The 25,791-nt window shown below is 39.2% G+C and overlaps 1 protein-coding gene across 2 annotated transcripts in view; it reads left to right on the top strand.

The window, feature by feature from the left end:
* The window catches only part of PHTF2 (putative homeodomain transcription factor 2), a 129,062-nt gene extending 125,858 nt beyond the window's left edge, over positions 1–3,204 (top strand). For both annotated transcript variants that reach the window (XM_065939942.1, XM_065939944.1), the window contains exons 17-18: positions 23–148; positions 805–3,204. In XM_065939942.1, coding sequence (XP_065796014.1) covers positions 23–148; positions 805–825 — 147 coding nt within the window. In that variant the 3' untranslated portion in view covers positions 826–3,204. The remainder of the gene's footprint in view (positions 1–22; positions 149–804) is intronic.
* The last annotated feature ends 22,587 nt before the right edge of the window (positions 3,205–25,791 follow it).

The raw sequence follows: 25,791 nt of genomic DNA, 5'->3' as shown, positions 1-25,791 counted from the left end.
TGGTTTTTTCCTCTTCTGCTAGGAATTGGACAGTCCCTTTAGACTATATGGACTTACAATGAATCCACTGCTTTATAACATCACCCAGGTTGTCATCCTGTCAGCTGTTTCTGGTGTTATCAGTGACTTGCTTGGATTTAATTTAAAGGTAAGGGCTTGCAGGTATTTTTAAATTTCTTAGTACCCTGTTACACTTTCATGATGTTTATTTCACCCTTGCACTCTTGAGATCTCACATGTATAGTAATGGATCATTTTGATTATATTATATACAGTTAATGAAAATAACATTTATTTTCAAAGAATGATAAATATTCTTGGCTTATAATACTGATGCAGCTTCTCATTCAGAACAGTATTTGTTACAAATGGTACTCTTGGATAGGATAAGTGGAAGTGCTTATTTTTTTACTCATGTGTAAGATGAATCTAATTTAGATGATTTTTTTAAAAAAAGAGCCCTATTATTGGCTTTGGCCAAAGGCTATATTATTTATCTATATAACAATATATGCATCCTCCAACATGTGCAAAGCTGCTAGTGAATAAGGTGTAGAATGTTTATATTAACCGGTAGTAGATGTATATTGTCACTTTCCAGTTAGAGAAAGCAAGAGAAATTGGAGTTTCACTTTTTTATTTGTTTGAGGTGAATTCTTGAAAATAAAAGAATTTAAAATAATAGGACCTTCACTTGTTTATGAATGAAATTTAGATAAAAAACAATATCATGTGATGTAACTTAATAAGTTAGAATATCAAAACTGGCTCTAATGATCCCTACTTGTATTATTTTTTCACTAGCTCTGGAAGATTAAATCATGACAATTCAGAGAAAAGAAGATGTAGCCTCTTTTCCAGAATAAGAGTATCAACTAAGCTGCCTGAAAGCAGTCACTGACTCTTTGCTTCAGGAATCTCAGCTGAGAAATTGAAGTGTTTACATCAGACTGTCCTGTGCAATTCTTATATTTATTTCACTTGTTCACTGTTTTTTACATTTATTTTAGTCTTTATATTTTATTTTTAGCATTGATATACTTAGTTGTTGAAAGGGTGATGAAACTGATGTCCAGATACTTGAGATCCTGGTAATTGCTCATAAAAAATGACAACAAATGGTGAGAATAGAAGCCATTGCTAAACACTGTTTCTCCATCAATGCCGTGACTTGCCTTACTTGAAGTAAACTTCTTTAACTTTGTCATCTTGCATCAGACTCAGCTAAACACATAAAGCATTTTTCTTCAGTAAATCAAGATCCAGTCCGGGTTTCTTTGAGTTATTTTGGAACAATGCCAGGATCTAAACTGATTAAGCTGCAGTTTAAGCACCCTTCAGTATTAATATCTATGGTATTACACAACAGGTCAACAAGTGCTCTTTGATGATAAAACTCTTAATAGAGCAATAATTGTAAATGGTTACCATACTGTAAGATATTTTGATAAAAATTAGCTAGTAATAATTGTATTTATTTGAAACACTGGGCTGTTTGCACAGCTCCAACTGTGCATGCTCAAAATGTGCACTTTTTAAAATTGTTACTTTTAATGCGTGTCTTTATATGGGGTATGTTATAGTGTACTAGGGCATGATATGGTATCCTTTTGAGTGAGGTATATACTCATCTCACAAGTGAAGTGCCTATTGATATTACTCAAGTATGTTATGTTTACTCAAGTAAAATAATTTCTCCCCATGGTACACTATAGTGTATGCTATTAATACCACACTCAAATGAACAACTTACGAATAACATTAAGAAATAATCAGATATTCCTGATTGCTAGCTGTAAAACTATATATGAGTTTTCAGGAAAAATAGCGACAGCTTGCAAATTCTGCTATCTCGTACATCTCCCTCCTCAACTCGCAATTATATAAGGGCTATTTTAGATGCTTTTAACCTAGAAAGTAACCCCCTCCCTCCCTTCCAAATAATTTGCCAAGTGTCCAAATGAGAACTTATCTGTTGGCATGTTAGGTAAATAGGGCAAATATGATGGTATCTTACATTGGGCCTTGATTTTAAGTTCTTATATTTGTACAATCAAATTTTAGGAGTTATATGAAATATGAAATGTTTTAGCGAACTTTTTTTTTTTTTAAACTGGGTGTCTAGTTTTTAAAAGACTTTATTTGAAACAATCTAGAATTTTCTTGGTGCAAGTTGTATCATGTTGAATATCCTCACCTTTTTTTACCATGTTTTAGGGAATTTAAAATAATTAATTGTAAATGATTTATTTGACTGGTGCAGTTTTAATCCCCAAATCGTAATCTTAAGATCAGGAATGTGTGGAGAACAGAGCCATATCATAATATCACTTTGCTCTCACCATTCCTTTTGATCAGCCTCAAATCAGCCTCATTGTATAGTATATTTTCTTTCTATAGAAAACAAAAACATTTTGTTTTATTTGCCTATGTTCTAATATGTTTAATAATGACCAAAGTGCATTCTGAGTTTTTTCAAGGAATGTATTACTGGAGCTTTAAAAACATACTTATTTTCTCCTGTGAAAAATTAGGCTTTGTCTGATATGTTTATTCTTTCTCTATTGTCTAATGTTGAGGTTGTTTTTAGGAATTATATTTTGTAAACTTTTTCAAGATAAGGTACATACCTATACAGAACTTAACATTTTGCACAGAATATATTGAATATATTTTGAGATAAAAAAGTACAGCATGAGTTCTGTTAGGAATAAAAATGAAACTATTGTATCTCACACAAAAAAACCTTATTTCAGAATGGAAATATTTTTGAGAAAAGTAGCTGAGTAAACTGATTTAGGAAAATGCTTGTTTTTTGATTGAAGTTCATTTCAACTTGGAGTTGGGAGTTGATTTATTAAGTACAGTGTACCTCTCAACATCATATTAATAATATGTTGAATTATGTCACTAATATGGCAGCAGTAGCATACTAAGAGGAAAAAGTTGTCATTTTAAGTAATTTCAGAACATTAATGGAACTATTTTCAAAGCAGAAAAATTGACATTGCTGCCTTTAAGAATACAATGAATGTAAGAAATTGAAAGAAATTGTAACATAGCACATAATATAGAAAAGACAGTTCAAAGATAGAATTGTGGCAGATGTTGTGTGTTAACTGTTGTTTCTTTGCCACATGTATCGTATTTGAAAGTTTGAACGGCAAGTTTAAAATAAAACGTTCTATGACTGACAGTGTTAAACCTGGAGTGGGTTTTGTTTTTTTTGTTTGTTTTTTCAAATTCAAGTCATGCACATTTCTGTGGTAATTTTGTTATTTACTGTAGCATAAACTTTAGGTGTAACTGTTAGATTTGAGGGGAGTGGGAATACATTTTTAAAACCTTTCCAACATTTCAGATTTTGCATTATGATTCTTAGAACATGAAAGAAGAATCAGCACACAGGCTTTTCATCACCAAAATGCTATGACATCATTAATGTTTGTTTGCTTGTTTGTTTGTATTTAAATACAGAAAACTGGCTGTAGCCTGGGGTATTAAAATTCATTATCAGGAGGATTGTGTTTTTAACCAAGTGATTTTACACATGATTTCAACAAGAGAGATCATGGCCAACAATAACATGGGTAAGCATTGTAATATTTCTGTTCTCTAACTGGTACAAATGTTCATAGGCCTTAATCAGGGACTCTTCATTCAAGTGCACTTGACAACTTTCTTTAAGCTTAGAATTGGGTCTCTTAATGAGTCTCCCGTCACACTTACAGATAGAGCAGTATGACTTGCATCTCTTTATCCTGTATGACTTAGAATACTAATTCTCAAGCATTTTTCTACCAGCCTTGTAAGAAAGACACCACAAATGTGTATCGGTATCTCTGGCTCCCCACAAGGCCTGCTTCCTGGGGAGTAGACTGTGGATCTTGGATGTGGTACATGCATACTCTGAAAAAAGTATTCCATAAGTGACTTTGAAATTTTGTTCCGCTTATCACTCCTCACCACCTTGAGAATTAATTGTCTTAAGATTAGAGCATGTAAATTACATGAGATTTTTAACTTCATTGACCGCTGTTTTCCCAGCACATAAAATAGTGCCTAATCTCAGTCTATTGAATGAATGAATTTTAAATGATGACTTGAGTCACGTAGAACCTAGACACCACCTAGTCCAAAGCCCTCATTTTACTATTGATAGATTTAAAAAAAATGAGTCCAAAGAAGAGATTGAAAAGCTTGCCTAAGTTTCCACAAGTAGAATCTACACTCTCCTTTATTCCCTTTGAAGGTATATTCTGTAACAGCACCTCTTAACTAATCAAAATGCTTAATCATAGGAAAAAATTCTGGAATATTTATGAATATTTATAAGTCTATGCATATATGTAGTGAGATCATATGTAAACTTAGAAACTTTTTTTGCAGCAGGAAAGAGAATTCATTTGATGGCTCCCTGTTCAGCTCTGCAGTGGGACTTGCTAGAGAGAACACATACTTTGGAGTCAGACTTATTTTATATTCTTGGGCAAATTATTTAACCTCTGTGAAATTTGGTTTTCTCAACTTTAAATTACTGACAGTTATTTTATAGGACTGTTAGAGGGATTAGTAAGACTAATATATGTAAAGCACCAGCACTGGAACTGACATGTACTGAATGTGCAGAAAGATTGGTTCTCTTTCCCCTCCAAATAAGTAATGGCCTAGGACAATTAACAAAATGTTCCAAGCTAAAGCATTCACATTACGTAAGATGTATACATCCTTACCAAATATGAGACATAACTAAGTATCATGCTTCATATAAATTATCATACATGAAGAGTTCTTTTACAAAGTTGACATCTAATTCCTTTACTTCATAAGTAGGCACACTAAACTACCTACCTGGAAGGGAATTATTCTTTTGTTAGTGTGTGTGTTATATCCAATTGTGAATGACTTTACTAAATTCTCTGGTGCATATTCCATTCATATCTTTTCATTATTAGGTTTCTGTTTTGTTTGTGTGGTAGATTCCCTTACTAGTAACAGCCTAGAGTCTTTGTCTTCTACCTGATCTCACCTCTTAACTTTAAGTTTCTGCTCACTATTTGTGCTTTGACTAGCTGGAGAACATCTGACTTCACTTTCTACAAATGGTGCTTATCAAGGTATTACTAGAACTTTTGAGCCCTGTATTTGGCAGTGCTTTTTCTTTAATCAATCTTTTGTCCACTTAGATGTTGCCTACGGTGACTTTTCCAAACTTCCTTTGTTATCCTCAAGCTCCTAATCCCTCTCATCTTATAACTATTGGTATTTTATTCCTCTGGCTTTACCAAAGAGAGAAAAATCATCATGCATGATTTCTGTCTTTTTCCCCCTTCTTCAGTTCTGTGAAGGACACATTGCTTTGTGAGGCCAGCTCTCTGTCAGTGCTCAGGATTCTGTCACTGCCCTCCTGTGGGATTCCTCCTCTGCTCTCCCCCATCATCATCTTTAGTCTTAACCCTTTGCAATTTTATGTTGTAAATCATTTATATTTCAATGAGAGGTGCTTGGATCCTTAGTATGAGATTGGATTTATTGGTCATAGGTTGGATGGGACCATTGTCTACTAGATGGCCCTGTAAGGGCTTGCTATACTCTCATCCCTCATCTGAACAAAGCAAGAAGTTGGTCAAGCTTGGTTTTCTTCACTTTTCTCTCTCAGCCATAGCTGAACACGTCAGTGATTGGTGCTGGGCCCGAAAGCAGCCAGCCATTTTACACGCCTCGAGAAACTTGTGAAACCAACAGGCATGAGAGTTTTGCCCAGCACAGGCTTTCCATCCTTAATGGTTACTCGCTGACCCAGTCAGAATTTCTGTTAATGCTGCAGGAATGAATCAGGACACAGTGTAAACAGGAAGAGTTGGTAGGATAGTAGCGTCCCCAAAGAAGCCGTGAATTAAAAAGCCTTGAAGTAGAGAGACAGTGGTGAAAGTGAAGATGGGAGAAGAAACTAGCAGAAACTTCCCTAAGCTGTCGGAGGCAGAGAGACGGCGTGATAGCTTGACCAGCTGTGCCACTGAATCATTAGAGCTGGTCTCAGGCAGTGGTAGCTTCATCTTGTGTCCTGAACCGTGAGGCCAGATGCCCCCATTATAAAGATAAATTCATGATGATAAATTCATCACCTCAAGTAACCAAAGGATGACTGCCAACCTGGATAAGCATCATACATTTTACTAACTATAATCTTAAGCCATTTTTCTTCCTAATTGGCTTTCCCTCTGCGTCTTTCTACTCCTGTCTCGTTCAGGGTAGTGCTTGGCTATCAGTGCCGTCTGCTCTTCCAACATATTTATGTCTCCTGTGTCTACAAAGTAGTTAACAGTCTCAGGACTGAACGTTTTTCATGTTCCTTCCTTTTTATAATGTTTCTCAATTCTGTGTTTTCAACAATGATATGAAATTTAAATTAGTAGCTTGCTTTCTTTTTTGTCTTTTAAAGCAAAATCTGACTCTTTGGGCCAAATGTAATCATTTACTTAATGCAGTTATTTAGCAATCTCTTTGACTGGTTTTTAAGAATTTGGGGTTGTCTTTGTCAACTTCTCTTACAAGTTTTGATCAATTATTTATATTTGAGAATTTCTGGTTTTCCTAACCTTGTAGTGAGAAGTGTGCTTTAAAGCAAGATAGACGGTTGCCAAAGGCTGTGACCAGTTTGCATCCCTTGGGATATATACCCAGTGTTTGTAAATGCATTTGCTTGTTTTTGCCTAGAAATGCAGACTGACCTGGCAGCTTTCTGGCCTTCTGTTTATACCCTTACTCTTGCTCTCAGCCAGAACTTACTGTGTCAGGTTAGTGGTGCTGAAAGAGTCTGAAAATGTGAGCCTACTGTCTGGGGAAAGACATTGGTGTAAGAGGCTAGTCTAACAAATGGGAAACAGACCAAGTGCTTTTAAAATTGCAATTTTATTCTGTTTTTCTTCCATCCATTCCATGGATAGTATTTGAATATCACATACTAGGCACTGAACTAGGTACTAGGGAAATAGAAATGAAAATATAGTCCCTCGTTTCATTTACCATGAGTCTAGGAGGTACAAATTTTAATTTGCGAAGGATATGTGCTGTGGAGGTGCCAGTGTAAGTGTCACACGCAGGCAATTCACTATGGCTGAAGAAGGTGTTATTTGTAGACGGGGGCTAGAAGATAACACTAGCAGATGATTTTGTGAAGCTCAGGGATTTGAATTTTATCCTCAAAGACTGGGACTGCCTAGCTCAGTTCTGGCATGTCGTAATTACTTGGCAAATACCAAACTGAGGGACCACAATCTTCACTTGAGTATTTAGTGAACAGCTCCAGACTGAGAATTAAGGTTTTTAATTTAAAATTTTTGTCCGTGTTAAATCTATGCTAGAATTTTTGTGTCATTAAAAAAATGACATGGCACAAATCTGTATCCAAGAGTATTGTAAAATTAAATTGACTGTAGTTTCTTTCTCCATGTTTGCATGATAGAGTCAATGTATAATTATTGATACTTGCAAAATTGCATCTCTCTCTCTCTCTTTTTTTTTTTAAATTACAGAGTAGCCCAGCTCATCTGCACTTTGATGAGGACCATGGGTTCTGAAGTCAGACAGAGCTGGGATACTTTACAGCATGTGTATGGCTTTGAGCAAGTTCCTTACACTCCCTAAAATGAGGTGTGGAGCTGCTGCTGCTGGAGCCTGAAGTGGTTCTTGTGAGTATAAAATTAGAAAATGTCCATGTACTGGGCGTAGTCCTGCTCCACCAACCTCCTGTGCAACAAAACATCAATTTATTTGTCCTCAAACTAAATCCAGCATTGAGCACTTACTGAAAAGATTATTGATATTATAGTATGTTATGTTTGGAAGAGCCTTTCTTCCCTAGAGTGACACAAAATCCCAGGGGGGATTCACCTAGTACTTGGAAAATACAGAACTGGCCCAGTCCTTACTCTCTGGTGGTAGCTATTCCTCCATTCTGATGCTTCTGCCTGGCGAATGTGTCCTGTGTCTCTTGGACAGGTATGCTCTAGCCAGCTCAGAGATACTCCCCACAGAGGTCCTCCCCAACCCTGATGCCAGGATAAGCCTCCAGGTCCTCATTTCTGCTTCAGGGTTTCCGCTATCAGTGCCCATCTCCTTCCACAGATGCCCCACAGCTGTGGGCCATTGCACATCTGCAGCCTGTCTTGGGGATGTGCCCCTCTTCCAGTAACCCGCACCCCCTCATTTTCCACTAGATACTCTGAATCCACGAGACTTCAAGCCAAAGCCTGGTTGAGTTGTCATCCTGCGAGCCTTGAGAACTACTATTTTCTGTTCAGAGGTTCCAAAGATAATGATACCCTTACAGGGGAGGGACTTGAGCTCAAAATAGACTTGTGGGACTGTGTTCTTAGAATAGTGGAGGGAAGACATCACTTTTTTTTTTTTTTGAGTCTTTTCCAGCATCAGATATTCCAAAGAATCCTGCCACTTAAGAAAAGTGTTTAGTTTGGCACCTGACATACAGTCATGTCACGATAACTGTTAAATATTAGCATTATTATTTTTATCAGCATCCTTTTCAGGTAATAAGCAAAGATTCAGTGATCTCCATAAGTTAAAGAAATTATCCAATTGGAAAATGAGCTAGAGAAACTGAAGCTGTCTAAAAAAGTGTGATTCAGGGCATTTTGGACATTACCAAGACTCTTTCAGGAATCTGCAAGATGATGGATCTTTCATGAATGAGTGAAAGATCCATCCAAGCGTAATATGGATCGATGTATTTTAATGTAGCAGCATAAAATATGTAAAATATGGTTTCAGATTCCACCCAGTGATGTTACCTTTAAATAATCCATGTACACTTAAACTTGTATTCTGTTGTTGTTTGGTAGTGAAAAGTGAAAGTTGCTGAGTTGTGTCCGACTCTTTGTGACCCCATGGGCCATACAGTCCATGAAATTCTCCAGGCTGGAATACTGGAGTGGGTAGCCTTTCCCTTCTTCAGGGGATCTTCCCAACCCAGGGATCATACCCAGGTCTCCCACATTGCAGACAGATTCTTTACCAGCTGAGACTAGAATGTGTGATAAATATTAGGTCAGATTGGTTGATAGTATTGTTCAAGTTTTCTGTTTACTTACAAATTCTCTACTTTCTCTATCAGTGATTGAGGAAGGGGTGTTGAAATCTCTAAATGTAATCATTTTTTAAAAATATTGATTTATTTGGCTGTGCCTTCATCATAGCATGCAGGATCTTTAGTTGTGGCATTCAGACTCTTAGGTGCAGCATGTGGGATCTAGTTCTCTGACCAGAGATTGAACTTAGGTCCTCTTCATTGCTAGCAGAGTCTTAGTCACTGGACGGCTAGTGACTGGACGGAGGTCCTCCAAATATAATTGTTATTCAAGAGAATAACAGTTCTCTTTTTATTTCTGTCAGTTTTTGCTTTGTTTATTTTGATATTCTCTTATTAGGTACATATGTGTTTAGCCTTGTTATGAACTTACAATAAATTGATCTCTTTATCATTATGAAATGACCCTCTTTATCCCTATTAATATTCTCTGTTCCGAAATCTACTTTGTTTGATATTAATATATAGCCACTTTGGCTTTCTTTTGGTTAGTATTAGCATGACATAAATTATCACATCCTTTTACTTTCAGCCAATTTGTATTTTCATTTTTAAAGTGAGTTTTTTTGCATCCGGAATGTATTTAGGTCTTGCTTTATTATACAGTCTCCTAATCTCTCTTTTTTAAAAATTTTAACTTATTATTTATTTTCAACTGTGTTGGGTATTTGTTGCTGCATGGACTTTTTTCTAGTTGTGGCCAGCAGGGGCCTATCTCTAGTTGTGTTGTGCAAGCTTCTCATTGTGGTGGCTTCTCTTGTTGCTGAGCACAGGTTCTAGGGCAAGTGGGCTTCTAGTAGTTGCAGCGTGAGGGCTCAGAAGATCTGGTTCCCAGACTCCAGAGCACAGGCTCGGTAGTTGTGGCGCACAGGCTTAGTTGCTCCACAGCAAGTGGGGTCTTTCCAGATCAGGGATCAAACCCGTGTCTGCTGCATTGGCAGGTGGATTATTTTACCCCTGACCCACCAGAGAAGCCCTATCTCTGTCTTTTAATCGGGAAGTTTAGACTATCTAAATAAAATGTTATTATTGATATGATTGGATTTAAGTTTGCCCTGTTGACATTTGTTTTCTATTTGTTCCATCAATTTCTTGTTTTATGTTTTTTCTGCCTGCTTTTGGGTTGAGCATTTTTTATGATACTTTTTATCATTTTTGTTGGCTTATAGTATTTATTTTGTTTCAGTGGTTGCCTTAGGGTTTGTAATATACATCTTAAGCTTACCATATTCTACTTTCAATTGGTATTATATCACTTCACGTATAGAAGAATTCTATAATAGTATACTTTTATTTCTTCCCTCTGAAAATTCGTGTTGTGTCATACATTTTGTTTCCATATGTTTTAAGTTCTGCAGTACACTGTAGTTGTTTTTACTTTGAGTAATTGGCTGTCTTTTAAATGTATTTAAATAATATAAAAAAGTATTTATATTTATTGACATAATTACCAGTTCTGATCTGTTTTATCCCTTTGTGTAAATCTAGATTTCCTATCCCTTGAAGGATTTCCTTTAGTATTTATTTTAGTGTAGATCTATCTGCTGGTGACAGATTCCTTTAGCTTTTGTATGTCTGAAACAGTCTTTATTTTGCCTTTGTTTTCAGACAACTAGTTTTAAGCAGTTTGTTTATGAAGTGACTTGGTGTGTCTTTATTTGTTTCCTGTTCTTGGAACTGATTAAGTTTCTTAGATCTAATGGGCTTATTAATTTTATCAAATTTGATTTCAATAAAATCTTGGCCATTATTTCTTAAATTGTTTTCTGCCCTCATCTGCTTTTGGGATTCCAAATACATGTATATTAGGCTACTTAGAGTTTTCCCAAGGATCACTGGTGTTCTGTTCACTTTTTTCCAGCTTTTTGTCTCTGTGTTTCATTTTGTATGGTTTCAATCATGATAGCAAGTTTACTGATCTTTTCTTTTTCCACATCTAATCTGCCATTGTATATTTTTTCCTGTTTCTTAGATGATTCATACAGGATGGTAAATCTGATTGCTGTTTTTCCCATCTATTTTGGAAGCAGAAATCCTGTCCATTCTCTAGAAGCCATATATTAAAGAGATTTGCAAAGATTCAAAACAATTCTACACTTTAAGCTATTTTTTGTTTGTTATGGAAAATGTTTTTTATAAAAATATTTAGATTGACATGTAATTGATTTATTATCATTACCTTGAAATAAATTAACAAATAAGTGTTTAAACTTCTTCTGTTTTAATTTTGAACATGGCAAATAATGATAGATACAAGCCATGCAAACAAAAAGTCTTTGGATTTGTCAGTAATTTTTAAGAGTGTAAGGGCTTCCTTAGTAGCTCAGTTGGTAAAGAATCCACCTGCAGTGCAGGAGACCCCAGTTCGATTCCTGGGTTGGGAAGATCCCCTGGAGAAGGGAAAGGCTACCCACTCCAGTATTCTGGCCTGGAGAATTCCATGGACTGTATAATCCGTGGGGTCGCAAAGAGTCAGACACAACTGAGGGACTTTCACTTCACTTTAAGAGTGTAAAGTGATTCTGAGACGAGAACAATCTGAGAGCATGTGATCTAAATGTCTGAAGTAGTTAAAGTGGATTGCTTGAACCTACAAATTGGATAACGCTGATGCTGAGGAGGGCATGGGTATAAACATGAGAAGACCCGTAAGCAGATAGAAGAACAACAAGCAAAAGTTAAGTCATGTAGCTCCCAAGAGACCCAGGGTAATATAGATTTCTCACTTTTCAGCTGCTGTATAGACATCTGTAAGGCCCAGTTATCCCTCCTGCTCTTAGGATTTTGAGACAGTACTAAAACTAAATTCCATCTTTTTTTTTTTCCTTTAAGGACAAAAAAGAAACAGGAAGGGAAAATAAAACATTATGGTAGACTTAAAGGGAGACATTTTGAGAGTCCAGGGTCCTTTTGGAGTCCAGAAATTACATTGCTATGACAAAGGCTCTCACTATTCACAGTGCTCATGGAGAGGCCAGCAGATTGCATGTCTGAGATGTAGAAAAGGAAATCTCTAGTTTTGTGATTCTGTGGTTATTTTCAGTATGCTGGTAGTTCATTGGCATACACTGGAGAATGAGGACTTTCCCTCACCTTGCTGTCCAATCTGGGCAACACTTCTCTGGGACTTATTATAGTTTCTCTGCAGTTACAAAGTTGGAGTCAGAAGCCTTTCTAGGTCTTCATCTAAGTTACAGAAACCTACATCAAACTAGCTTAAGCACAAAAAAGCATTTATTAACTCGTGTAACTAGGAAACCAGGCTGAGCTAGTGCTGGCTTGGATCAGTTGGATCCAAGTGTTCAAACTGCCATTGTGGCTTCACTCTAAGTTCTCTTCCCTCTTCTTATTTCTTCCCATTTTCTGCCCATTCTCTCTACTTGGCTCTGTTTACTTTGTTCTCCATTCAGCCACAGAATAGCCATCAGAAGCTCTGAGCTCATATGGACCTTTGAGGTCATGAGCTCAGAGATAGAAACAAAGATGCACTTTCAGCAGTCACAGACCAATTTTTTGGAGACTCTTTCATTGACTTGACTTGGGCCACATGCCTGTCTTTTCAACCAATAACCTTAGACAGAGCTAAGGAGAACCTTGGTTAACCAGACTGGGTCATATGCCCACTCCTTTGGCAGGGAGTGGTGGATAAATTAGTATTGGTAGTCCCATCAGAACTACCTGGAATAAGACAGAGACAGCTTAGTAACTGGAATGGTGCTGGGAAGACTGCAGCCTGCATTTTCAAAGTGTCATGAAGTGAAGCAGACTGTGCCTGTTAGGTGTTTATGACTTAAAAAGAAATACAATCATGTGGCTATTACAGTATTGTTGAGAATTTGGCATTTTCTTCTGGGTACCCTAATTCTCTTCTTAGGAACAGTTTCCTCTTTTCCTGTTGCTTTTCAGGTAGTTTATCTGCATGCTTTAGAAATCATCTTCGCTCTGAAGCCTTTTACTAACTTTTGTTACATCAAAAACAGTCAGCTGCACCCAGAGCATTCCTGCTCAGTGGTTTTCCTTCCTGGGCCAACACATTCACGCTTCTTTTCAAGTCTAAATCTTTTCTACTTGAATATTTTCTTTAACCCTGATGGGTAACAGACATGTAGAGTCAGAGTTGGTATTAAAAGTGTACAGATCAATAAAAAGGCAAAGAGGATGACCTCTTAATGCAGAATCCTCATCAGATTTAATGTTTAGTTGAGTAATAGCCTCCAGCCTCTTTGGGAGTGCAAACACATAGAGTGAACACATAGGTGAAGGATTATTCACAGTGCCAGAATGTTTATTATATAAGACATTCTGTTTTTTGCTGAAGCGGCAGCCTTTAGTAAAAAGCTCTCTCTACCAATCCACTTTAGAATCTCATTCCTATGTTTTTAAGCCTAGAAGAACTGAACAAAAATGTAGAGTCTGAATTTGTGACTCATCCACAGGGTCACAAAGAGTTGAACACGAGTGAGCAACTGAACAACAACAACAAAAAATAAGATTAACAGTGTCATTTTAGTTATGTTTTGGAATGTAGCTTATCACCTACATGTTGTATTTAGATTGGTACTATCACAATGAAAAGGCAACATGCCAGGTAGTTATTATATTCTAGAATATTCATGCATTTGGAATTAAATATAAGGTCCTTGATCTTCCATAAGATCCAGCCAAACTCACAGTTCAATAAGAGACAAGAATCTGACATTCACTTGTTTTTTTTTTTTTTTTTTTCTTTTTTTTTTTGGCATTCACTTTTGTTTAAATGGGTAGGTTGCTGGAAGAAATGCTACAAAAGTTATTGGAAGTTGTCTCTGAAGATGAAAATGTGTGTGATATTAATTTTCTTTACTGTCTAAGTGTTTTTGCAATGAGTACATACCACTTTCACATTAAAAAATACTACATATATATAGATATAACGAACAAGTAAAGGCTATTAATTCAGATCTTTGATATAGCAAGGAGGTCCACCACTGTCACTTGCATTTTAGTGGAGACTCAAAGACAAGTAGAAAAGTGGGATAGCTTTATAGTGGAAAAAAGGGAAGGCCTTGGTTGTGCTCTGATTAGAAGCTGTTTACATGAGGAAGCCATAGGTGGACTAACTAGAAGGCTAAAACAGGGTATTTTATGGTGTACGTATGTGGCTTTCTCTGACTGATCCTAAATTGGAAGTGAGGATACAAATTAGAGAAGCTATCAGTTGTTAGTCAAGTCCTTGTCACTTTGAGCCAGTTATTATAGAAGTTATTGTTTGGCTTTTTGGATTATTATTAGAGATAGCAATCCAGTCTCCTGCAAGGAGACTTCCTGGGCTGATTATTGTATACACTATAAGAGGGTTGGTTTCCTGGGCAAATTGCTGCAAGTTGTGGGTCAGAGTTCTGTTTTTATACCCGGTTTGGTAATTGTCTCTGTGTATTCAGTCTCTCACTGGGTGGCACTGACTGCCCTTCTCACTGACTGCCTTTTCTCTTTCGTACATTATTAGTTCACACTGAGTCTGTCAATATCGGGTCCTCAAATAGCTAAAATAAGTTTTACAAAGGCATGTTTTAGATGGTGTGATATGGTGATTTATAATAAGAAACATATGTTTGGTCTTCATCCAGCACCTAGGTCTATAAAAAAGAGAATTATCTATTTGGTTGTGCTGGGTCTTAGTTGTGGCACACAGGATCCTTTAGTTGGGGCACGTGGATCTAGTTCCCTGACCAGGGATCAAACTGGGGCCCCTATGTTGGGAACATGGAGTCCTAGCCGCTTTATAGGGAAGTTCCATAGCACATAGCTCTTAAACCTTTGGAGTTTCTTAGGTATTGAGAGCCATAAGGGTATCTTTGCTATGTTAATGAGATGACTTTTTTTAACAAAAGTAATTTTTAAAAATTGCATCTATGCTGAATTGTGAAAATTCTTAGAATACACCAAATCATGTCTAAGCAGGATACACCTACTGAATGAGACCCACTGACACTCAGGAGACTCTTTGGCTTGAACCCCAGTCTGGGCAGTCTGATTCTGCCCTAACTCTGAGGAGTCCCAGTGTGGTCTGGCATGTGTACCCACCTCAGGACCCTTTGTTGTGCCATTAGGGTTGCAGGAGAGCTGTCTGATAAGCACCCCCAGAGGGAGTTTTGGAGCTTAAGTTCAGGTCTCCAGTTGCCAAGATTTATGACTGCGTTGCAAAGAAGAGACATTTCCCCCAACTTCTGAGAGTAAGCTCCCGAGTGGAGAGGGAGCATATCCCTTTAAGTGGGGAGGCAGAGACATAGGCACACTGCCCTGAGAGCAGGCCTTCACCCCCAAGCCCTCCCTTCAAGCATTTACCTGGTCTACACTCACAGCATATCGGCAGGACCACTGGGTCATCTCTTCTGAGTGCCTGTAACCTCAGGTGTCTGCCCACACACACAGACCCATTGGTGAAGAGTGCAGTGTCATAGTATCAAATTTCTGACCCAGTCTGTGGGAACTGCTCCTTCTGACTCGCAGACCACTTGTTAAAGAACAGTCACGGTTAGAAGCCTTAGAGATACCTAACCACCATCCGGTAGCTCCAGGCCCAGGTTAAGACTGAGAATGGGTCTTCATCTCAGGCTTGATGCAAGTCCTGGCTCTCAGCCAGCAGCGTTGAGATCTTGAGGCAGAACTTTGCCCCTCAGATGATTTTCTTATGTAGAAGTGGATAGTTTATTTTAGAAAGCTTACCAGAAATAAGATGGGGTAAAATGTTGGCAATAGAAATTGCTTAATAAGTGACAGTTCTCATTAATGCAAAATCATATTTACAAAATAAATTCAGTCCCCCTCCAGCAGTTTTTATCAGACTCAAGACCCCATTCTTTAAGTTTCCCATTGAATCTGTTAGTAAAACCAGAAACTATCTGTTGCTCATCTCTAAACCAACTATAAATTGTCTTTATTATGCTTCAGTTAACAGTGCACAACCTGAAGCAGCTTGGCTTCCATCTTTCAGATTCCTGGGATGACCTTTATCAGTTTTGGGAGGCTTAGGCCTGTTATTCATAGGAAGTGCTATTAACAGGGCAGACTGTCATTGCTCGTGTTCAAATTGTATCAGATTTTTTGGGATTTATTTGTTTTAATAAGGAAAAAAGAGAAAGCAACTCTACTGAGTCTAGTAATTCTATAATGGAAGTTCTCACTTTTTTGTATATTCTTATGTATATAGGTTAATTTTGATATTTTACTTTTCTCTCTTAATAAAACTGTCATTGACAAAGTTACTGGTCACCAAATCAGTGTGTTTCTCTAATAGGGTAAAACTTGTGAGATATGATAGAAGTCTATGAGCATCTGGTCTTACTAAATATAATGTGGGCCTCAGTGGATTGGAACAAAGAAAGCATAACCTTTCCAGTTTTCATTACTTCATACACATTATGTATACTCTTATTTTCCACATGCAAATGTTAGGATAAGGAAATGGCTACATTCTATTTTTTCCGAAATCTTAAGTCACTCAGTAATTTCTTAGCAATCTGCTTGTTCAGTGTTTTATTTAATCTAAGATGTCATCTATTGTAAAATATATCACTATTCTGTGTGTTACTAAAAAAAAGCACCGTCATAGATTGAGAGATGTCAAATGTGAAAATGTGAGTCTTGAAATCAGTCAAAGATGGTATAGCCTTCTATGTTTGATGAGTCCTTTTTTTACATTCCTTTGTCTCTGTTTGCTGACAGTAATACTTAAAGACATTAGTTGACCAGTTTGAGAGAATTAATCACAATTAAAATATGTGTTCCACTTTATACAACACAAATACAACCATTCACTGCTGGATGCATTAATCATAACATTTTAAGTACTAATGAAATGAAGCTAGTTTATATTTCTTGAATCGATTAAATAATACTAGGCCTCAATCATCAGGCAGATCGAGACAGGCATCACTGGGAGGACTGGCTGGGTCTTACAGTGTTCAAAGGATTTATAAACAGAAATGCCATTTTGTCATTCCTTTTGTCTTGCGCACTTGTTCTTAACAAATCCTTGGGATAATACCAGATTCCCCCACTCCCCGCCTTTTAAAGAACCAGTTATAGAAGAGCCTCAGATTTTGGCTAATATTAATCAGCTCACCCCAGGCAGTTATGATATTTCCCTCAAGGGTATAACAGGCAGAGTTATTTCGGCAAGAGAATTTGCTAGCAGAACGCTAAGAAAAAGCTCAGCAAGGAAAATGGTAGATGGAAAATGTCAGGAGAGAAATTGGGTTTCTATTTTGAGGATAGTAAAGCCATTACATTTTAATGCATTCAAGTTTGGACTGATTCATAGCCAGTGACCATGCAGGTTAAAGTCAGAGGGTGCACGCTCCCACTGAGAGGCCGGCATTCACACTCTGCCTTTCAGGAGTCAGAGGACAGGAGGTGGGGGCTGGATCTTTGAAAGCCTCGGTTTCCTTATCTCTGCTATTGGACTTAATGGTCTCCACACCCTTTTTTAGTCTTTGATGCTGTGGCCTGGCCAGAGGTCATTGTTGAGCAGCAAAAGCAGGCCTGGGGTCAACTTCCCTGTGAAAGGATGTTAGGACTGAGTAACGGTCATGGTGCCAAGGACTTTAGGCATCAGATTGGCCCATAGGACCTGAGATTCTGGGTTCCTGGACCTTACAGACTGAGATTGTTGTTTTGCCTAACTCCCTAATCTCTGTCAAGGTCAGGTCTGTACTCAGCTCAAGAACGCGGGAGATAAGGGCCTAAGCATAGCGGTGGCCGGCAGGGCACTGCTGAATAAGGCAGAAGGCAAGGACCTGAAGCATTGTCACGTCTCCTGGCAGCTTAGAAAGCTCTTATGGAGGAGTTGGCCTACCTGATAGATAGTAAGTCTGACCATCTGCCTTTTTACCCTTGTCCCCTCTGTCTATAAACCCTTCCCAATGCCCCAAGCATGCAATTAAGTACTGTTTTTAAAATCAGGTTTTATCTCAGCATCTTATAGGTTATCTCTGCTCCCACAGAGGTACAGGAAACTCAGGCAACACACTAGTTACACCCCACTTGATGGGGGCAGCCTAGGGAGCTGAGATGCACAGGGCAGCTGTTTTGTTGGCCCTGGTAGGGGGTTTCAAGAGATAGTGCTTATCTCTGAGATTTTTGTTGAAGTTTCTCCACAGTATAGAGAGTGCCCTCTATCACAATGCTGGGGTAAGATGGATTTCTTTCTTTCTGTTATTTTAAGCCATGCTTATTCAGGCACTGGGGAATATAGTTCCTGGCACTTCAGAGAAGGTGCCCATTTGACTCTGAATAAGGCATTTTTCTCTGCAGTTGGAGACTTTGGCTCAAGCAAGACCTTTTCCGAGAAACCGTAAGCCCATATTCTGGTATTTCAGCATCTCATTCCTCATCCTGCCACCAATCCTCACTAGGGTTCATACAGTCCTAGAAGTTGAATGCCACCATGAAACACCCAAACTCATTCTTCCACTTTACAGGCTTAAGAAAATGAAGTTAAAAACACAGACCCCCAAAACTTCTAGTGGAGCTTTACACATAATATACATGAAGGACCTTTTCCAGAAGGAATAATAACTAGAAGCCACAAATAAAGCACTGAAATAAAATCCCCCTTTGAATTATGTATAAGCAAAGTAAATTAATAAAATCCAAGTGTACTTTAAGAATAGAGATTTGTGATTTGCTGGGACTGGGGTTTATTTCCTTATTGAAGAGTAAGGGGAAAAATGAATAATAAAATCAGTTGTACTTATTAATAGTATTGATGACAAATGTGCTTCAGATTTTTGGTGATCATCTCTCTAATCCATCAGTATATTGTCTGAGCTGCTCCTAGGTTTAAATTGTCATTAAGAGGAGAGTTGGGCTTCCCAGTAGCACAGTGATAAGGAATCTACCTGCCAACACAGGAGATGCAAGATGCGGGTTCAGTCTCTGGGTCAGGAAGGTCCGCTGGAGAAGGAAATGGCAATCCACTCCAGTATTCTTGCCTGGAAAATTCCATGGACATAGGAGCCTGTTGGGCTAGAGTCCATGGGGTTGGAAAGAGTTGGACATGACTGACACAGGCACAAACACAAAACAAGGCAGAAGTTATAGGACTTCCCTGGTAGTCCAGTGGTTGAGAATTTATTTGCCTGCCGATGCTGGTGACACAAGTTCAATCCCTGGTCTGGGAAGATCCCACATGCTGCAGAGCAACTAAGCCTGTGCTCTGCAACAAGAGAAGCAACCACAGTGAGAAGCCTGAACCTGAGCATGGCAACTAGAGTAGCCCCTGCTCTCCACAACTAAAGAAAGCCCTCGTGTTGCAGTGAAGACCCAACATAGCCAAAAATAAATAATCTTTTTTTTTTTAAGAGGTATCTCATTTGATGGGGTTGATTATCTCTTGAGCTGAGGAGATGGAACATGAAGGTCTGATTTTTCTGTCTTCTATTCATTAATTCATTTATTCATCGTGAAGCTCCTTCACTGCCTGGTACTGAGGAAGGACATTAACATAGAAACAGTTCCTACTCTTCAGGGCCTTCAGTATTTAAGAATCGTGCCACTTGTCATATGTTTTCTTCACCAGATGACTATGGGAGATGTTTAACTAGTGGTTCTGTTTGAATTTCAAAGGAAAGTCACTGCTTCCTGTCATGGTAACCAGGGATAAATCCATGGAGAGCAGTGGTTTGAACTGGGTTTTCAAGGATAAGGGAGATTTTGACAGGTGGAAATGGATAGGACAGAGGCACTTCAGGGGAATGGGGAGAATGGGCTAAGTATCTGGGAGATTCCAGTAGTATTTATTCAGGACGAGAGTCCTTTGGAATAAGATGAGAAGAGTAGTGTGGAGCTGCCCAGTGGAGGCCCTTGAATAAAGAACAGAGTTGTTCTGAAGAATTTTGGGGCACGGAAGCCCTAGTTTCTTTTCTATCCTTGAAACTTCCTGTAGGAATTGTTCTCTGCATTTCAGTTGTTGAGCTCAGTCATGAAAATCCAGGGGGCTTGCTGTTGCTGTTGGATTCTCCCCCTTCCACGTTTGCTGCTTTGGATAAACTCAGGAAACTTCCACTGTCGGGAGTCAGAGGAGCCAGAGTGACCCTGGCGGGAAGCTTCCTGCACAAAGAGGCTTCCTGCATGGTTGAGGTCTGACCACCCGGTAACAGTGGTGCTGCTCATCCATGCGGGTCGACAGTGGAAGAGAAGCCACGTGTAGCTGGATGGAGACACCCCAGATCTTTCTGTGAAGTGAAAGAGTTGAACTTGCTCCTCCCTGGGATGCTTTCCTTCCATGCTTCAGTCTCCCCCGAACTGTCATTGGTGGGGAGTCCCTGCCTCATTTGGCATGGGTTTTGCAGATCTCCGGGCTATGGTTTGCTGAGCTCATTTGCTAATATGTATATATATATATTTTTTTTTAATTAATTCTTTTTTGTTTCTCGATTACTTGAATTTTAAAAATTTGAGTAGTTGTTTGTTTTAAAATCTGGAGTCATCTTTAGAGTCTGTGATTTCAGCTCCCTAGCCTCATTCCAGATGTTGATCATCGAATCTGCTATCACATTGGATAATTAAAGGGATGTGGATGTTAGGGAGAGAGCAGGCAGGGAGTAACATGTAACAGGCTTGATGAGTCTTCTGTAGTTCAGATCCGGTCAGCACAGGATGTTGTTAAAACTCTTTAAGTTCTGGTACTGTGTCGCTGTGCATAGAAACGCTTAACATTCAGAGGTTTTGCTGCCTTTTGAATGTTGTCAAACTCATAACCCAACTATGAGCATTAGCTTATTTTATCTCAGAGTAACTTTATAGAATTAGCCCATTTCATCCAAGGAAACACAGCTAAGAAGATTTCACATGTGCTCTAGGCTACTCACAGATAAGAAGTAGTGCCTGGTCAGAATCTCTTGGTTTGCTCTTAACCCTTACATTGTCTTACCTCCCCTGGAAAAGTGTGCAATGACACCTTCTAACTTTGTGTCTGAGGGTTTCTTTTCCTGATTTAATAGCTACCTGTGCCACTGGGGCTTCCCAGGTGGCACAGTGGTAAAGAATCTGCTACCATTGCAGGAGACGTGGGTTCGATCCCTGGGTCAGGAAGATCTCCTGGAGAAGCAAATGGCAACCTGCTCCAGTATTCTTGCCTGGGAAATCCCATGGACAGAGGAGCCTGGTGGGCTACAATCCACAGGGTCACAAAGAATTGGACACACCTGAGCATGCACATGCCCACATACACATACCTGTGCCATATTTGATGTTTCATTCTTTCTTGTACCACAGGGAAAGATCTTTTCTTTTGCCAGGTCTTGCTGACACATCCCCTGCTTTATCTGTTACAGTCTGTCTATGCCCATTGCTATTTCCATGTACAAGTCTTTTGACCTTTCTTCTTTTCCTTTCCTCCGAAACTGCTCTTATCAAGGTCACCAAAGCTCTGACTATTGATGACCCAGTGGTGTCCAGTTTATCTGTTTCATTTTTGCTTGTGCTTTTTGGTACTGTTTGGGTACTAAGGAACCATGCTGGTCATGGAGAGTTATGCCTGGGTTCTCTTTTAAGAATTCTGTAGTTTTAGTTCTGACATTTAGGTATTACACGAGGCATTTATTAAGGGGTTTTTGTATAGAATTAAGAGAGTTTGAAGAAATGGCCTATAGCTCGGGCTTCCAGGAACAACCCTCCAGACCACATTATTGAACTGCGCTGCCAAAGAGCTGCTGTCTTGACCGTCAGTGAGCAGGGAGCTGCACCCCTGCAGCTCTAGGCCCCCCGCACCTCTGCTGTGGCCTACTACCCCTGTTCCTGTGAAGCTCAGAGCTTCAGTCTCCTCGTTGATAAACTGGGAGTGCTGTCTATCTCCAGGCTGTGTTTAGTACATTTCCAACCCAGTGTGGCACAGGCACAGACCTGTGGTGGTGGGTGAGGATTGTAAATCACTTGTTAGGACCAACTCGTGCCAACCAGCTGAATATTAGCCCTCTTGACAGTATTGCAGGAATTTAATGAGCTTGGCATAGCAATGGCACAGCAGTGGCATGTGGCAGAGGTTCTCTTGATGGTCCTGGGTGCGTAGAGCTTGCTAGTTTGACTGACATTACTCGGTACCAGTGGTCAGACTGAGGTGGGAATTCTTTGAACACCCTCAAGACCTTAGTGAATGCTTTCACAGACATAGAGCAGAAACTGGGGATGATGGGGCAAGAGGCTGGCATCATGGTCTAGGACTTCTGCATCTGGACTGTCCCCCTGAGCACAATGCCTGCACACACGAGAGGGGGCAGAGTGGGATTTGAGTGGTAAGTCAAGGAGGAGGCTGCTCTCTCAGCTGTTACTCTAGTGAAACAGGTGGACAGATTGGAGCCTGAGAGGTAAGAGGAGAATAATTTGGAGCGTTAGATTTTGGGGTCCCTTCTGCATGATCTTCTGCTTTCCTGATAACTCAGTTGGTAAAGAATCCGCCTGCAATGTGGGAGACCTGGGTTCGATCCCTGGTTAGGAAGATCCCCTGGAGAAGGGAAAGGCTACCCACTCCTGTATTCTGGCCTGGAGAATTCCATGGACTGTATAGTCCATGTGGTCGCAAAGAGTTGGACACGACTGAGTGACTTTGACTTTCACTTTCTGCATGTAATGATGGTCACTCAAACTGTCCAAGGAAGAGATGTGGACAGGAATAAACACATCAGAGACTGGAGTCCCAAACCTTGAAAGCTTAATGAGGACAGTTAGTGAAGCAATACCTGTGATTAATCACTTCAAAACATCAGCTAAATCAAGTGGGATCATAGTGGACAATGACCGTTTAATTTATCAAGGGATATTTGAAGCTCTGAATAGTGTACTGTGTGGAGAACTTGACTTCTAAATCCAGGCAGATGAAGGCCCATTATCTCCCCAGAGTAGAGGACTTAAGATCTGAGCCAACTCGGCAGACCTGCTGCGCCCGAATAGATGAGAAAAGACAAAAGGACGGTATCACAGGAAGCGGAGTCACTGAAGGTGGCTTGTTTGTTTTGCTTCTTTTTATTTTTTAAACATCTTACTTGAGGTCCTAAAAAAGTGATATTAAGAAAGCCAGTAACTGAATACAGGTTATTAGAGGGAATATTGCTATCATGTTTTGTGAGCATACTGGACATGTTATGCAAGCTGCAAATTATAAAAGCTGTGTGCAAAGAGCAGACTTTAATATTTTAATCAGAAAAAATGAGGCTTACAATTCAATGTACCTGATGCGTATTTAATGAAGAACATAAGGGATATTGGAGCTGTTAAGGACCTGGCCAGTTGTCTAGTTCAGCCTCCTCATTTGCACAGATGAGGAATATGCAGAGATGTCTTGATAGTCTCTAGCTTACACAGTCACAAGGAGTATAACAGGGATTAGTACTGGCCACTTCATTCTGTCCAGGCCCATCCACTTCATCATTAACTGTGCTGAAGGAGCCTTCGCTGTGAAACAGACACCTCATGTTTCTCTGCTGCTACCGAGCAGACTTCAGGGAGGCACTGGGAGAGGAAGAGTCAGGCTGAGCCAGGGTTGTTCAGGAGATCCTGAAAGGCTTTGGGTTTGGAACCTCCCTCTCTGAGAAAGAATGTCTTCGGCACCTGCCTGCTCACCCTTTGCTTCCACCTGCCCACCCAGGTGACAACTAAACCTGGAGACAGTCTGGCTTAAGGGGGTGAAGGGATGGGTGCACTGCCGGTGAGTTACAGGGAAGATTTCTGTCCAGTCAGTGCCTTCCTCCTGGTGACCATCGTCGTTTCATCATCCAAATGCCCTGAGCCGTTTTCTTGCCTTACTGTCTTTTGAATGGCTTGCCTGTCCTTGCTTTTTGCTTGTTTTCTTACTGCATCTCCCCATTTTCACTGGTTGGTAAGTTAGACCCTCTGCTTCTACAGCCTTAGTGTTTGTCCTTGAAACTTTAATATGCACACTCATCAGAACAAATGTAATCAATATCTGAATTCCTTTACTATAAAAATAAGGAGACTTGACCACTTTTAACTCAGATCCCCTCTGCTTACTTCCAAGCTATTGGTGAGTATTTTAATGTCTTTTTAACCCCTAAGAATTAGACATTGTTATTATTTTACATAGTTAGTTGTTTATATTTACTAACAGATTTATCAATTTTCTTATTCAAGGTCCTTTCTCAGTCCTGTCTTTTCTGCTGTAGGATACCCTCCCCTTAGGTGCAGGTACTGTTGGCGGTAAACTCCTTCAGTTTGGATATTTCATCTGTCTTCTCGAAAGGCTGCATATTTCTGTGCTGACAGTTATTTTCTCTCAGCAGAGATTTCCCTACCCTTTCCTGTCTTCCTGTATAGCTGTAGGCAAGCTGACTATTGATCTAATTGTCATTACTTGTGACCAAGATGTCTTTCTTCTCTGGGTGCTTTTGTGATCATCTCTGTTTTTCTTGTTTTGTGGTTTTACTCTAGCAGGTATAGGTGGGGATATTTTTTCCTTTCATTTATCTGTGTGCTTCTTGTCTGTAGTAACATCTCATGAATTTAAAAAGAAAACAAACTGCTATTTCTTTACGTTTTCTCCATTATTTCTTTTGAATCTTACTTCCTTTGAACCTCATTCTCTCTTTTGTTTCTCCTTACTTTCTTATTTTCTATTTCCATGCCTCTATGAAATTGTGGCTAATTTCTTTGGATCTATCTTCCAGTTTGCTGCCTTTTTTTTTTAACAGTATATCTAATCTACTGTTTAATCCATTCATAATTTTTAGTTTTAATATTTTTCCTTTCTAAAATTTTCATATGAATCATTTCAAGTCTTTCTGGTTCTCTGTTTCTTGATCCTTTTCTGATTATATCTTCCTCTTTAAATATTTTATACATACTAATTTTGTTTCCAGCGATTCTGACATCTAGGGTTCTTGGAGATGTAAATCTGCTGTGTACTGTTTCTCCTGACTCCCACCCATGTTGTTTTATTTCCTTCTATATTTGATGGGATCATTTTTGATGGAACTTACTTTGTTTCTCTAGAGAATTTGTGCTTGCTTCTGCTTGGGCATTAGGTAGTGTTACTAACCTGACACCACTTTCACCACTCTTATCATAATTTATTTTTATTTTTTAAAATAATTTTTACTTATTTTATTTTTACAGACGCTAAGGGGGAGGGAGAGAGAATAAAGAAAGAGAAGAGACCATTCTAGCAGGAACACTGGGCATATTTAGATGGGTTCCTCTGGCGCTCTAAGAGCTCAGTTCACGCCATGTGCATTTATCCATTTAAGTAGTAGTGATCTTTCAGATGCTCAGGGAAGAAGGGTAGAACAGAAAAATAGCAAATGAAATCTGAAGCTCTTAAATGTTGTGTTGGTTTTTCATCTTTCTGAGGAATAGAAATACTGTGAGCTGCAAAATAGTGAAGCGAGTGGGTCTGTAGGAATGGCCCCACATGTTCTTGCCGCTTCTTTCAGCAGTTCTTCATGCAGTTTGCTGGGTTCGGGTGGTCATGATGAAACTGCCTGTACACTGTGCCTGCAGCAGATGGAGGGGTTGTGAAAGAAGCATGAATGGCAAAGCAGGGCTTTGGATGTAGTTGTCCTGGCCCGAGGAGCCACAGGTGGTTCTAGAGGAGAAGAAAGTCACTGCCAAATGACATGAGGTGTAGGAAAGGGTATCCATGTGATCAGTAAGAAAATAAGTCATTAGAACGGTACTAAACTCTGCCCAGAGGG

Source organism: Muntiacus reevesi, chromosome 6 (genome assembly GCF_963930625.1).
Source record: "Muntiacus reevesi chromosome 6, mMunRee1.1, whole genome shotgun sequence".
Taxonomy (NCBI): Eukaryota; Metazoa; Chordata; class Mammalia; order Artiodactyla; family Cervidae; genus Muntiacus; species Muntiacus reevesi.
Note: the sequence above shows the minus strand (reverse complement) of the source record. Positions and strands in the feature narration are given on the sequence as shown.